This window comes from Chiloscyllium punctatum, chromosome 26 (genome assembly GCF_047496795.1).
Source record: "Chiloscyllium punctatum isolate Juve2018m chromosome 26, sChiPun1.3, whole genome shotgun sequence".
NCBI lineage: Eukaryota > Metazoa > Chordata > Chondrichthyes > Orectolobiformes > Hemiscylliidae > Chiloscyllium > Chiloscyllium punctatum.
In genome coordinates this window covers 28920144-28934632 of record NC_092764.1, presented here as the reverse complement: position 1 = coordinate 28934632, position 14489 = coordinate 28920144, and the positions used below count along the sequence as shown (strand labels likewise).

At 39.9% G+C, this 14489-nt stretch overlaps 1 protein-coding gene across 7 annotated transcripts in view; it reads right to left on the bottom strand.

Moving 5' to 3' along the window:
• Positions 1-14489, bottom strand: part of pmfbp1 (polyamine modulated factor 1 binding protein 1) — an 829187-nt gene that overhangs the window by 217923 nt on the left and 596775 nt on the right. For all 7 annotated transcript variants that reach the window (XM_072595986.1, XM_072595983.1, XM_072595987.1 and 4 more), the window contains 2 exons: positions 5642-5884; positions 136-366 (listed from right to left, as the gene is read on the bottom strand). In XM_072595986.1, coding sequence (XP_072452087.1) covers positions 136-366; positions 5642-5884 — 474 coding nt within the window. The remainder of the gene's footprint in view (positions 1-135; positions 367-5641; positions 5885-14489) is intronic.

The following is a 14489-nucleotide window of genomic DNA, read 5'->3' as shown; positions in this document are numbered from 1 at the left end:
ATTACAAAAGTAAGACCACTTTTATCTTAAAAGCTTGAAAACAGGTCGAATGCCACAATTACCAATTCGATGTCTCAGACAGATTTGCTACAGTGCAGCTTTCTAGGCTGTGAGATTTAATTTTGTTCTTCTAACCTGTCTATTTGCATCTTGTAAGTCTGTCTCCAGGCTTTGCATTGAATTTTCCAACTCTGTGATCCTGTTTATACAAGTCTGGTATTTTTGCTTATAAAGATCCAACATAGTTTCAAGTGATTTGCAATTCTGTTTGGCTGTAGCTACTTGGTTCTCAGAATCAAGCTGCTGCTGTTTAAGATGAGCTATTTCCGATTCTTGATTGCGCATAATATCTTCGCACTGAGAAACCTGAAAAACATGCATTTGTCGATGTCAGTTTGTGCAAATGAATTCAGAACATAGGACTGTAAGAATTGATTGACAATGACTACCTACAAATGGGACTAGTAACCATTCAGAAATGTAACTAAATTTTAATAAGGTTACTTTTTTCGTTTGTGACTTTTCTGATCCCAAGTTACTTTTAGTATTTCTTTTTCTGAATTATCCATATTGTTGCATTGAAAAGATCCTGGGTGGATTCATGCATGAACTTAACCAAAGACCCATGACACAGAAAAAATACGCTGGATTGAAATATTGTATTTTTAAAAAACTGTAAGTACCAGGTAAGTAGACTCATTACAATAGAAATGCTGATACGTGCTATTACTAGTTGAGGATTGGTGGGTAGAGAAAGGTGGGAGAGTGCAAAGAGACCCCAGACATTATTAATCTGACACTGGAAGAGGATATGATTAATTTGACAGATGAGGGTATTATTGATCTGACAGTGGAAGGGGGATTATTTTTCTGAAATAATTTGTGTTATTGGAAATGCACTATATAGTTATTAGTTTAATTTCAAAACCAAAGGTAATTGTTGCAGTGAAGTTACAGTTACAAACAAACAGGAGGGTATGTTTCCTTATTTTTGTAAACAGCAACCAACAATATCTGCTCAGAAAATATAGCAGAGTGGGATTTTCTTTAGTCAAAATGAGTTACTGGTTGGAATTTTGGGCATCAACTGAATTAGCAGAACTTGAGTGATTTCTCAATATCAGAGATATTCTCTGTGATGCTAACATTGTATGTTGCTGAAACTTTTAAAAGTTTAAAGGAACCAAAGCGATCAATTTAATAAATTTGAGCATTTCAGCTATTCTTTAAAGAAAAATGTCTGAAAATTTTGGAGTATGAAATAATGCATGCATTTTAAACATTTTTAAGAGAATGTATAGAATCGCTAAGTGGCATCTTTTTAATGATGGAAAAGAAGATATTGACATAGAAATTGTTTAATTAAACACATGACCAGATAGATTGCCCTCAAACCCTCCATACAGTGTTGTGGCAATAATGGATATTGATTCAAAATACCCCTCCAGATAAGCCCAGGTTTTGATGAGAAAGTAGCAGCATATTCTTGATGATCTCTTCTATGCTGCATGATTTTAGCGAGTAAAGCTTCAGCAGAACTCTTGCTCATCTTTTGTGGGTGGAATCTTATAGTGGCCTGAACAACATGGGCTTAGGTGGGAAATGCAATAGAATCATGCAAAAAGTCTAGCGAGAAATTTCTGCATCTTTTAAGTAATTTCCGAGCATCGAGGTAAGATTCTTGCTAGGGAGTGATGAGTTGCCTAGTAAGGAGGTTTAGTGGTTGTTAATGACTTATTGATTGTACATCTCATTAATACACAGCTTCCCATCCTATCATCTGTTGCATGGAAACTAGATGTCAAGAATTCTTGAGCAGGTACTTGGTGACTTCAGCTCATTGCTGGCTGTGAATAGCCTCCATGCTACTCAGCATGAAACAGCATCTTAGGTCATGGGCTTTGGGCATGAGCTGTATGCGTTCTTTGTCCTCAGAAATTGGCATCCAATATTTACCGATCTCTCAAGTTCCACATTGCATATGTCCAATCAATTTACAGGATGCTTACAAAATGCAGAGCTGCATCGAAGGCACACCAGTATCTAGAATTAAAAGGCTGCTGTACAATGTCACTTTGCTCAACCAAATGGCCATGTTGAAAACTGGAAGGGAGCCGGTCCTCAGTCCAATCAAGGTGGGTCTGCTGTAAGTTAGCGGTCCTGTCACTTATAGGCACAGTCTGCAGAGCATGAACACACACCATGAGCTTGGTCATAGTCAGCCATCTGTTCAGCACCGTCATGGTCAGGGGATATGGTCAACTTCAATTTGGAAAGTGGGTAACAGTCAGTCTTGTATGGACAAGTCATTAGGGGATTTGCATATCCTTAGTTGAGGGCAGCAAAGACAGGTGTCAAGGATCTGATCAGTTATGCTCCTCAAAGCTGGTCAGAGACCTGGGGCAAATACAGTCATGGAAATCCATGCATTGATCATTAAAGACGTTGCAAGGGGCAAGAGGGGGCTTAATTCCAAAAGGAGTGGAGCAGTCAAGGCTGGGATGGGAACGGATGCAGAGGCATCTAGTGAAGTGAGGAAAAATAAGGTGATGCGAGAAAACTCAATGCACGAACAGATATATGGAACATCTCTAGTGGACATGGTAGTCTATGGAAGAGTGGGGGAGATTAATGGCAGTGACCATCATTGTGGCCTCCACAGGGGGAATACAGAGGACCAGGATGGGCATCATTAAGGTGTCATATTGTGGTTCATGGGACTGTGACGAAAGTTAGAGGGCAAGGTTTAACGTGGTAGGTCTTCAGGTGGTGGGATGGGTGCAAATGGGCTGCTGGAGTGGCACAAGATGAAAGAAGACCTGGAGGGTCGGGTGGGGGTGGTAGCCTGGTTGTCTGATGGCATCTACCACAAGCTATATTCCTCTACATATATGATCCTCTATCTCAACACCATTTTCCTGCTTTCTTTCCATACCACTGATGTTTTTAATATCTAAGTGACCCGGTTGTGGCAAATTCAGCAGGTTGATCACACCTGAGTGAAGAAATGCTTCCTAATTTCAGTCCTAAATGGCCTGGTCCATACCTTGAGACTGATCCCTGGTTCTAGGCTCGTCAACCATGGGAACCACCTTCCCTGCATTTAGTCTGTCTCGGCATATTAGTTTCAATCAGATCCCCTTTCATTTATCTACACTCTAATGAATGCACGCCCAGTTATGCCAAACTCTCTTCCTCCGCCTTGTGAACCTCTTCTACACACCCTCTTTTGCAAGTATTTTCTCTTTTAGGTAGGGAGACCAAAACTGTGCACAATGTTCAGGTGCTGTGTCGCCAAGGCCATGTTTAATTGCAGTAAGAAATCCTTTCTTGTAAACTCAAATTCTTTTGCAATGAAGATCAATATACCATTTGCCTTCCTAATTGCTTGTTGTACCTGCCTGTTTTCTTTCACTAACTGGTATACAAGGATATTCCGATCTCTTTGTACATCCATATTTCCCAATACTTCACTTGTTAAATCATACGATTCCTTTCTCCACATTATACTGCATTTGCCATGTGTTTTCCCACAAATTCTACTTGTTTTATCACCCTGTAGCCTCATGCAATCTCCTCACAGCTCACAATTCCAATAACTTTTGTGACATCAACAAACTTGGAAATATTTCAAATATATTGTGAATAGCAGCAGTCCTGAGTACTGATCCCAGCATTAGTCACTGCCTGCAACCTGGAAAAAGATCCATTTATTCCCACTTTGTATTTCTGGTCTGTCAACTAATTATCAATCCATTATATTCCCTCCAATCCCATTTGCATTAATTTCACCCACACCACATCCCCTGGTTCTTCCTTATGTATTCCACCAGTTACACCTTTAAAAAACTCTAGTAGATTAATTAAGTGTAATTTACATTTCATAAAATCATGTAGACATGGTCTAATCCCTTGAGAACATAAGAACTAAGAGTAGAAGTAGAGAATACAGCCCCATGAGCTACCCTGTCTTTTAATACAATCTAGTCTCATCTTGGCCTCAACTCCACTTTCAAGCTCTTACAGCCAATTTTTGTGTTCCCTACGAGCTTATTTATGGGTGGCACGATGGCACAGTGGTTAGCACTGCTGCCTCACAGCGCCAGAGACCTGGGTTCAATTCCCGCCTCAGGCAACTGACTGTGCGGAGTTTGCACATTCTCCCTGTGTCTGTGTGGGTTTCCTCTGGGTGCTCCGGTTTCCTCCCACAGTCCAAAGATGTGCAGGTCAGGTGAATTGGCCATGCTAAATTGCCGGTAGTGTTAGGTAAGGGGTAGATGTTGGGGTATGGGTGGGTTGCACTTCAGTGGGTCAGTGTGGACTTGTTGGGCTGAAGGGCCTGTTTCCACACTGTAAGTAATCTAATCTTATTTACTCTTGTAATCTATGTTCCCTCTCTTGACTAACCTTTTTGTCCTCTTTTACTGAATTCTAAATTGCTCCCAGTAGTCAGACTTGCTGCTTTTTCTAGTATTTTTATATGCTGCCTCTTTGGAGCTGTGATCCTAAATTTCTTTTGTAAGCCATGGTTAAATCACAGTTTTTGCTTTATTTTTGTGCCAGGTAGGAATTAATATTTGTTTTAACTCATGAATACATTCCTTGAATCACCTCGAGTAACAGTGAAAGCATGTCACCTAGTGTACTCTGAAAACCTGAAAGACAGCATTCAGTTACCTGTTGTTTTAGTTATCCATCCCTCTTGAATTCCAACCTCTCTGACTTTGTCCTCCTACACTGCTGGTTCAACATTAGCTTGAGAAACACTGTCACACATTTTGAATAGACACATTATAACCTCTGGACTCAATTCAGAGTTCAACCATTTCAGATGACAATACTACTAGCATATTTTGGACAGTTGCTGTTGATGTATCCTCTCCAAAGCATTCATGTCCTTCTGGTATTGTGGTGACGAGAATTGCATGCAATATTCTAAATGTGGCCTAACAAAAGTTTTATAAAGCTGCAACATAACTTGCTAACTTTTATATTCGATGCCCCTGCCAATGAAGACAAGCGTGCTGTGTGCCTTTTTGACTGCCTTATCCACCTGCGTTGCCACTTTCAGATCCCTGAGCTCCTAAGGGTCCTACCATTTATTGTATAATTTGCACCTGAATTTGATCGTCCAAAATGCATCACCTCGCATTTGTCTGGATTAAATTCCATCTGCCATTTCTCTGCCCAAATCTACAATCTATCTATATCCTGCTGTATCCCTTGACAATCCTTCTCACTATCTGCAACTCTGCCAATTTTGGTGTCATTTACAAACTTACTAATTAGACTACCTACATTTCCCTGCAGATTGTTTTTATATTACGAACAAAGATTCCAGCACTGATCCCTGCAGAACACCACTAGTTACTGATCTCCATTCCAAACAGCACCTTTCCATCGCTATTCTCTGACCAAGCCAGTTATGTATATATCTAGACAGCTCACCCTGGATCCCACGAGACTCTACCTTCTGTACCAGCCTGCTATGAGGTACCTTATCACATTCCTTACTCTGAAATGTTAACTCGTTTCTCTTTCCACACATGCTGCCTGACCTGATGAGCAGCTCATGTATTTTCTGTTTTTATGCAAGAAAAAGTAGCCTCTTGCTGGAAATATATAGAAAGTAGATCCTTACTTCCTGGACCACGTCTTGGTGTTGCTCATGTGCATGCTGTAGATCAGAATTCAGTCTGTCAACTGTGGACTTGTACTGTTGCAGTTTGGTCAACCTCTCCTGTAACTCCTTTGTAGTTGAGTCAAGTTCCTTTTGCACTCGAGCAGTTTCATGACTAAAATGGTCCATGTCAGATTCATGTGCCTGTTTGAAAACATCAAATTCTTCCTGAAGCTGCTCCATGGATTTCTCCTGACAGTGATTCTAGGGATTGAATTAGACACAGTTAGATTGCAATTTATTTCGATGCTATTATACTTTATTAACCAGCCACATAGCTGATGAAGATACACTCGTGAAGATGCTTCTTCAATTAGTGTTCTAACAATTTTGAACATGTTTTTGTTCTTCAGGTTTGGAGAATATATATTTTTCTTAGCAACTAATTTTTACAGACAAGAAAGAGAAAATGTCATTTCTGAAAAGAGTCATATTGGACTTGTAATGTTTATTCTGTTTCTCTCTTTAAAGATGTCGCTAGACCTGCTGACGTTCCCTAGTACTTCGTGTTTGCATTTTAGATCTTCAGCATCCATAGTACTCTTTTTTGAGGATACATCAGTGATTACAACTCAAAAACAGACACAAAACTCAGATTTTTGGTCATCTTGGCTCACTGTAACACTAGAGCACATAACCTAAGCCTACCCTTCAGCCTTCTAGAATGTTGAAGTAATTCTTCCATTCCCATTTACAGCTCCTCTAGACCCATCTATTATTTCTAAACATATCCTATTTCTATGCATTTTTGCTTTGCATTATTATCCATTTATTTCAGTCTCACCTGCCTTCTGTTTCACTACATATTTTTCCCTTTCGTTCTCTCTTCCCAATTGAGGAAGGGTCACTGGAGCTGAAACATTAACTCTGCTTTTTCTCCACAGATAGTGTCAGAACGGCTGGGTTTCTCCAGCAAAGTTTGTTTTTGTTTCAGATCTTGAGCTTCCATAGTTTTGTATTTAATTCCTCTTGCAATAAAGGATAACATTCTAAGGGCTCTTCGAATTGCTTGCTAATTCAAAAGTAATCCTGGTAACTTATCTTCATTGCCAAATGCCTTATTAAAACCTTGTACTATGCCATCTACACTCTTATGGATGAGAATTTACAGATTTGTCAAGATGATAGAGACCATTCGTTTGACCTCCTCTACTTTTATGATAGCTCTGTGATCAGTGCCCATTCCTTCAAACAGACTCTCATAGCTTCAAAATTGCTCTTTAATATTTCCTTTATTATTTCCTTACTTCCATAATTATCTCAGGGTCTAATTTTTCTTCATGCCTTTCCTTCTTTGTATGTTAAATAAAGCAAGTTGGTTTTAGCCATTGTACAAGGAGGTTACCTTCTGGCAAGGGTAAAATGAATAGTTAGAGAGGTCTAGCATATGAGGAACGGCTGAGGATACTGGGATTGTATTCGTTGGAGTTTAGAAGATTAAGGAGAGACTTAATAGAGACGTACAAAATAATACATGGCTTGGAAAAGGTGGATGCTAGGAAATTGTTTCCGTTCGACGAGGAGACTAGGACCCGTGGACACAGCCTTAGAATTAGAGGGGGTCATTTCAGAACAGAAATGCGGAGACATTTCTTCAGCCAGAGAGTGGTGGGCCTGTGGAATTCATTGCCACGGAGTGCAGTGGAAGCCGGGACGCTAAATGTCTTCAAGGCCGAGATTGATAGATCCTTGTTGTCTAGAGGAATTAAGGGCTACGGGAAGAACGCTGGTAAGTGGAGCTGAATTGCGCATCAGCCATGATTGAATGGCAGAGTGGACTTGATGGGCCGAATGGCCTTACTTCCACTCCTATGTCTTATGGTCTTAAAAGGATTTGATTAATCTAAGGTAAAGAAAGGTGGTGGTTTTTGTGGTAACGTCACTGGACTAATAAACACAACGAATAGCATTCTCTACTTCTGTGGCTACAATCCAGTATTCCTCCTTAACTTCTGAACAGACAGTAACTAAGTCAACAAAAATCAACTTTTATTGCCTCTCCATCACTGTCCAGTTTGTTGGGACTGCATTTATTTGGTTTCACTATTAACTATTCAATTCATACCAGAGGATCTTCCAAACTTGCACCATCAATTCAGACAGCACCCAATTCATAAAAACGTCAAAGTTTAAAATTTTCATTAGAATCTCGGCATGGCATTGCTCTTCCACAGTTTTTAATCTCTTCCATGAAATGAACTTCTCTCCCCAGCAAACATTTTGATTCTGATTCTGGATTATTGTATGTACCTAATTTCATTGCTCAACAGTGGCAACCACTGCAGAGGAAAAGATCCATTCCTAAACCCCTCCACCTCTCCATCTCTGCTACCTTCTTTAAGACCTTCCTTAAAACCTCTTCTATCGTGTAGTTTGATGCCACACTGAGTTCTTTACAGGCTGGTCAAGGAGAAGTCAAAGTCAGTAACTGTCTTTCGGTTTTGGACTTGAAAGTGATATTATATTATTATACATTAATGTTAGGTATTGCTATACATGGTAACTATAGATTTATTAGGCTCCAATCTGAGGTAAGGAATTTGTGTGTTCATGTTCAGGTAGTTTTAGGACTCTCTCTGAACATTCAGTCTAGTATAGTAGAGTCATACAGCATAGAGGACACCTTTTCTCAATCAAGGCTGTGTTGATCTATCCACAGTCCAGCAAGTGGCCCATAGCTTTGAATGTATTGACAGTCAAGTATATGATTTTTTTCTTCAAGAGAGTTTGTTTCTCTTATTACTAGCTGTAAAAGGCTTTTTGAGATTTAGGATTTTGGTGGTTTCTCTGGAGCAGTTTTATGCTTAGAGATGTTTCCTTCATGATTGCTTATATCTAGTCTAATTTTGTACTCATAATTTCTTGAAACAAATTTGATTTCTTCTCTTCTCCAGATGAACTCTGGTCTGTTCATTGAGCTTCACTGCTGCCACAATTTTCTCGGCAGTGTGTGCCGCTATTATCACCATCTATAACTGTGTCATTTGATGCCACACCATGTTTGGGTTAAATATAGAAAAGTCGAGGAGAAGGCAAAATCAAGAACTGACTTCAAAATAACATTAATTCTAAATACTGCTACACACAGTAAACATGGATATATCAGGCTCTGATCCTATTAAGAAAGGACATTAGTTAATAACTAATTTAGCTTATGCATGTTCATGTCCATGTGCTGTCAATGCTCTCATTTAAAGTGCAGTGTAGTCTGATTTCACTCACATTGTGCTATTTATGCAGCTTCATAACATCATCACAAACTTGCTCCAGGATCCTGAAGTCCTCTTACAACAAAATCAGCTCTTTGAACACTGTTTGGTAACCTCCTCTAATATTTCCTTACTTCCATAATTATCTCAGGGTCTAATTTTTCTTCACGCCTTTCCTTCTTTGTATGTTAAATAAAGCAAGTTGATTTTAGCCATTGTACAAGGAGGTTACCTTCTGGCAAGGGTAAAATGAATAGTTAGAGAGTAAAAGGATTTAATTTATCTAAGGTAAGGAAATGTGGTGGTTTTTGTGGTAACGTCACTGGACTAATAAACAGTTAGTTTGCTATGTAGACAAACTGCATAGGCTCAATTCCTACACCAGCTGAGGTCTCCACGAAGCTTCTGTCTTTCTACCTTGTTCCTCACTTGGGGCATGGTGATCCTCAAGTTAAACTCATCACTAGGTCATCTCTCTATGAGAAAGCAGCCTGTTATGGACTAGGGCAGACCACTCAAAACATTCTTGAGCAGGTAACCCAGCCCATAACTTTGCAATTTGTTTCAGTAAGTGTATAGTAAAAATTACCTGGAGTAAGTTAGCTAGGTTGACTACTAAGTTTTAAAAATGACAAAAATTTATTCACAAAATTACACAATGAAACACAAAGAACAGAATAAAGAACCTAATTATGCTGTTCCGAATATACACAACTGTCTCAGTAAGCAAACCCCCTTAAAAACCGGTATATGTGTAACAGAGGCTTACCAGTTGAAGTTAGAAGGGCAGAAAAAGAGGGACTTTGTTTCCACACAACTTGCTGATGAACTCCCAACTAGTTCTGGACTGAATTAAACTGCTCAGCTAGAGAGCTGACCACTCCCTTTTCATTATACAGGTCACTTCCAAAACATGACCACTTTGGCCCAAAGTCTCATCTTTTTACATATAAACAAAAAGTTATTTCAATACCCTTTAATCTCTGTACCAAAACAGTCTAATTGATCCTGGAAGCTAAACCGAGCTTTATGGACTAGCTCGTAATCCTCAGCCCCCTCTGACAAAAAAAAACCCAAGGGCATTGTATCCTTGACAAAAGGAACAACTTCTGGAGAAAAGAAACCAGCTTTGGGACACGTCCCCCCTTAAAAAATAAGAACCATCACTATCAAAAGATGGCTTCATTTTTAAAACCCTTCAAAAACCTGGTTAGTAGTCTAAATACACATATACATTACACTAACTATAAACATACAAACATGCACAACAACATGCAAGTTCAGGCCATGGCACACTCACCACTGAATGCCTCTGTATCTCATTCGAGTCTCGATAATGCATCAGCAATCATGCTTTCATGACTTGCCACATGCACAATTGTCAAATTGAATGGCTGCAACAACAAGCTCCATCTAAACAGTCTGCCATTTTTGTCCTTAAATGTTTCTACAAAGGTCAATGTGTTATGATCAATGTGTTATGAATATTTCTGTTGATGAACGTTCAAGTTCCTAGAAAATGGGTCTTTCTATTCCCTTGCCATCCTCCTGTAAGAGCACTGCACTGACACCCATATCACTCACATCGGTAGCCACCTTGAAAGGCTTTGTGTAATCCAGGGTGGCTAATACTGAGGCAGTGGTTAACACAGTTTTTAGGCTGTCAAATGCCTTTTGACAGTCTGCTGTCCACTTAAACTTCTTGCACTTTTTAAAAAATATCGGTGAGTGGAGCAGCCACACTGCCAAAGTTTGGCACAAACTTTCGGTAAAATCCATTCAATCCCAGGAACCATAGCACTGCTTTTTTTATCGATGGTGTGGGACATTCCCTAATTACTTTCATTTTCACATCCCGTGGGGCCATTCGTCCTTGTCCAATAACTTGGTCCAAGAAGGTGACTTGGGTTTTGGCAAATTCACTTTTAGCTAGGTTTACTACCAAGTCCAATAAATGTTGTAAATGTTCCTTCCATGAGTGATTAAAAATCAATAGGTCATCAATATACACCACACAGTTGGGTATCTGGCAATGACCTTATTAGTCAATCTCTGAAAAGTGGCTGGAGCGTTTTTCATACCAAATGGCATGATTTTGAACTGATATAGTATTTGCATTCCGAAAGCTGAAATCGTCTTTGCTCTTTCTGACAGAGATCCTTGCCAGTAGCATCTGAGCAAGTACAGCTTAGAAATGTAAGTTGCTTATCCCACTTTTTCGACATAGTCCTCCAACCATGGAATTGGATATGCATCAGTCTTTGTAATGGTGTTGACTTTACGATAGTCCACATATAACTGTTGGGTAGCATCTAGCTTTCTCCTAGCCCACCAACACTGCGATTTTGTGTGGTCCACTTTATTACATTTAAAACACCGGAGCTTTTTAACTTCTTTGTCCCCCTCAAAGGTTTCTTTTTTTACCCTGTGCTAAGTTATCCTTATGATCTTCACTGAGATCTACCTTTCCCTTTCCATGTGTGGATTTCTCTTTGCCCCAGTTTCTATCCCTCATGGACTGAAATTGATTCTGGAAGCCAAACTGAGTTTTATGGATCAGCTCATAATCCTTAGCCACTTCAGCTGCTAACCCTGCTGTTTTAACTCTCTGCTCTTCCACCTGACTTCACACTACTTTCTCACTAAAATTACCTTCAGCCTTTATCTCCAGCCTTTTAAGCTGACTTTCCTTTTTAAGTGTCAGTTTTTGAAGCTCAAAAGCTCTCTTTTTTTTTCTCTGCTCTCTTTTTCCCCTCTCTTCTGCCTCTAATTGTAACTCAAACTGTTTCATTTCTGCTGCCCTTTCTTTATCTCTTGCCTCTAACTCAAGCTGCTTCATTTGCAATCAAATTCTTGCCATCTATGGATTCTGATGGTTTCTCCGGCAAGTTTAAATACTGAGCTACTGCTGTAATTATCTCTCCTTTCCACACAGAAGCAGGCAGTTCTAATTCCAGCTTATCTGCTAATTCCTGAAGCTTGTTCTTATTCACTTTTTGCAAAAGTTCCAAAGTAACCGCATCCACATTCCGGAAAACTTTTGGCAACTTCAAGAGCCATTACTATCCCAAGCTTTGTCTACCTAACCAAACTAACACCCGAAATAAAGACACTAGCACTTGCCACTCACTGTTTAAAATCCTGCAAAGAAACCCCAGTCTGTCATGGACTAGGCCAGACCACTCAAAATATTCTTAAGCAGACAGCTCAGACCATAACTTTGCAATTTGTTTCAGTCAGTGTGCAGTGAAAGTTATCTGGAGTAAGCTAGCTAGGTTGACTATTAGATTTTAAAACAGACAGAAATGTATTCACAAAATTACACAATAAAACACAAAGAACAGAATAAAGAACCTCTACAGAACTCAATCTATCCAAACAAGAATCAAGAGTGTAGTGATGGAAAAGCACAGCAGGTCAGGCAGCATCCGAGGGGCAGGAGAATCAATGTTTCGGGCATAAACCCTTCATCAGGAATGTCCGAAACGTCGATTCTCCTCCTCCTCGGATGCTGCCTGACCTGCTGTGCTTTTCCAGCACTACACTCTTGACTCTGAGCTCCAGTATCTGCAGTCCTCACTTTATACTATCCAAACTAGTTTAAATTATGCTGCTCTGAATATACACAACTGTGCCAGTAAGCAAATCCCCTTAAAAACCAGTATAAATGGATCAGATACTTACCAGTTGAAGTTAGAAGGGCAGAAAGAGAGAGAGTTTGTTTCTACACAACTCTCTGTTGAACTCCCAATTAGTTCTGGACTGAACTAAACTGCTCGGCTAGAGTGCTGACCACTCCCTTTTCATTATACAGGTCACTTCTAAATCATGACCACTTTGGTCTGAATTGAAAATGTGTTGCTGGAAAAGCGCAGCAGGTCAGGCAGCATCCAAGGAGCAGGAGAATCGACGTTTCAGGCATAAGCCCTTCTTCAGGAATGAGGAAAGTTTCCTCTTTCCTCTTTCCACTTTCCTCATTCCTGAAGAAGGGCTCATGCCCGAAACGTCGATTCTCCTGCTCCCTGGATGCTGCCTGACCTGCTGCGCTTTTCCAGCAACACATTTTCAGCTCTGATCTCCAGCATCTGTAGTCCTCACTTTCTCCACTTTGGTCTGAAGTCTCATTTGTTTACATATAAACAAAAAGGCCTCTCAATACCCTTTAACCTCTGTACCAAATTATCTAATTGGCATCGAGAGCAGTTTACAACCCCTCTGAAAAAAACCAAGGACATTGTATCCTTGAGAAAAGGAACAGCTTTTAGAAAAAAAAGTAACCAGCTTTGTGTCAAGCCCTACAGTCCTCTGGAAATGTGGTGAGTTTACCTAATAAGCCAGAATGTCCTGGCAACATGGGCTGGAATCCAATCATATCAGGTACTGAAATCTGAATTCAATTAACATCTGGAATAAAATGCTTGCCTAATGGTGACCATATAACCACAGTCAATTATTGTAAAAACCCATCTGGTTCACTATGTCCTTTTAGGGAAGAAAATCCTTGCGTGGTCTGGCCTAAATGAGATCCTAGACCCACAGCAATGTGATTGACTATTAACTGCCCTTTGGACAATTAAATGTGGGCAATAAATACTTGCAGAAGCAGCTATGTCCTCATCACATGAATAAATTAAAATTAAACCGTGCAAATTATTCAAATAATGTACCACTATTTGCAAAGATGATACACAACACAGACTCTGAGGTTACCATATAGAATTCTATGATGAGAGATATCTTTAACTTGTACGATGTAAATGCTAATTGTTATGGTCCAGACCAAACCCTCTTCAAATATATCAAAGAGGTAGCCTAGACTTTAACCATTTCTTAGTTAAAAGCAAGTGTAATGTGCTGTGTTTCAGATATAACTTGATTGGTTACTATACTTGGCTTTAAGCAAAACACACTTTATTCGTACTCTACAGTTAAAATACAACAAAAAAAAAATTGGGCGAACTTTAACATTATCGGAAAACTTAACAGAATAATAGATTATTTAACTACTAAACAGCAACGGTACCAATATAGTATGATCCCATACACACACCCTTGGCAAAGGCAAATTCAGTAAAATAGACTGTCTCACAGGCAATGTTTTTCTAGTCCAGGAGGAAAGAAATTCAAGAGAAAAGTCTGGTGGAGAGAGAGAGAACTCAAGCATTTTGCTGTAGCAGGGAGACACGTAGGGCAGCTTCAAAACCCAACAACTACTCTGATCATGTTTTTACGAGGGGGAGGGGGAGCAGTTCCAAGTCGTGGTCCACATAGGCACCAATGACATAGGTACGAAGGGAGATGGGGTTTAAGGCAAAAATTCAGGGAGCTAGGGTGGACACTTAGAGCTAGGACAAACAGAGTTGTTTTCTCTGCTTTTTTGCCCATGCCATGCGCTAGCGAGGTGAGAAATAGGGAGAGAGAGAAGTTGTGCACGTAGCTACAGGAATGGTGCAGGAGGGAGGGTTTTGGATTCCTGGATAATGGGGGATCTTTCTAGGGTAGGTGGAACCTCTACAAACAGGACGGTCCTCACCTGAACCAGAGGGGTACAATATTCTGGGGGGTGGGGGCGGAAATTTGCTAATGCTCTTCAGGAGGGT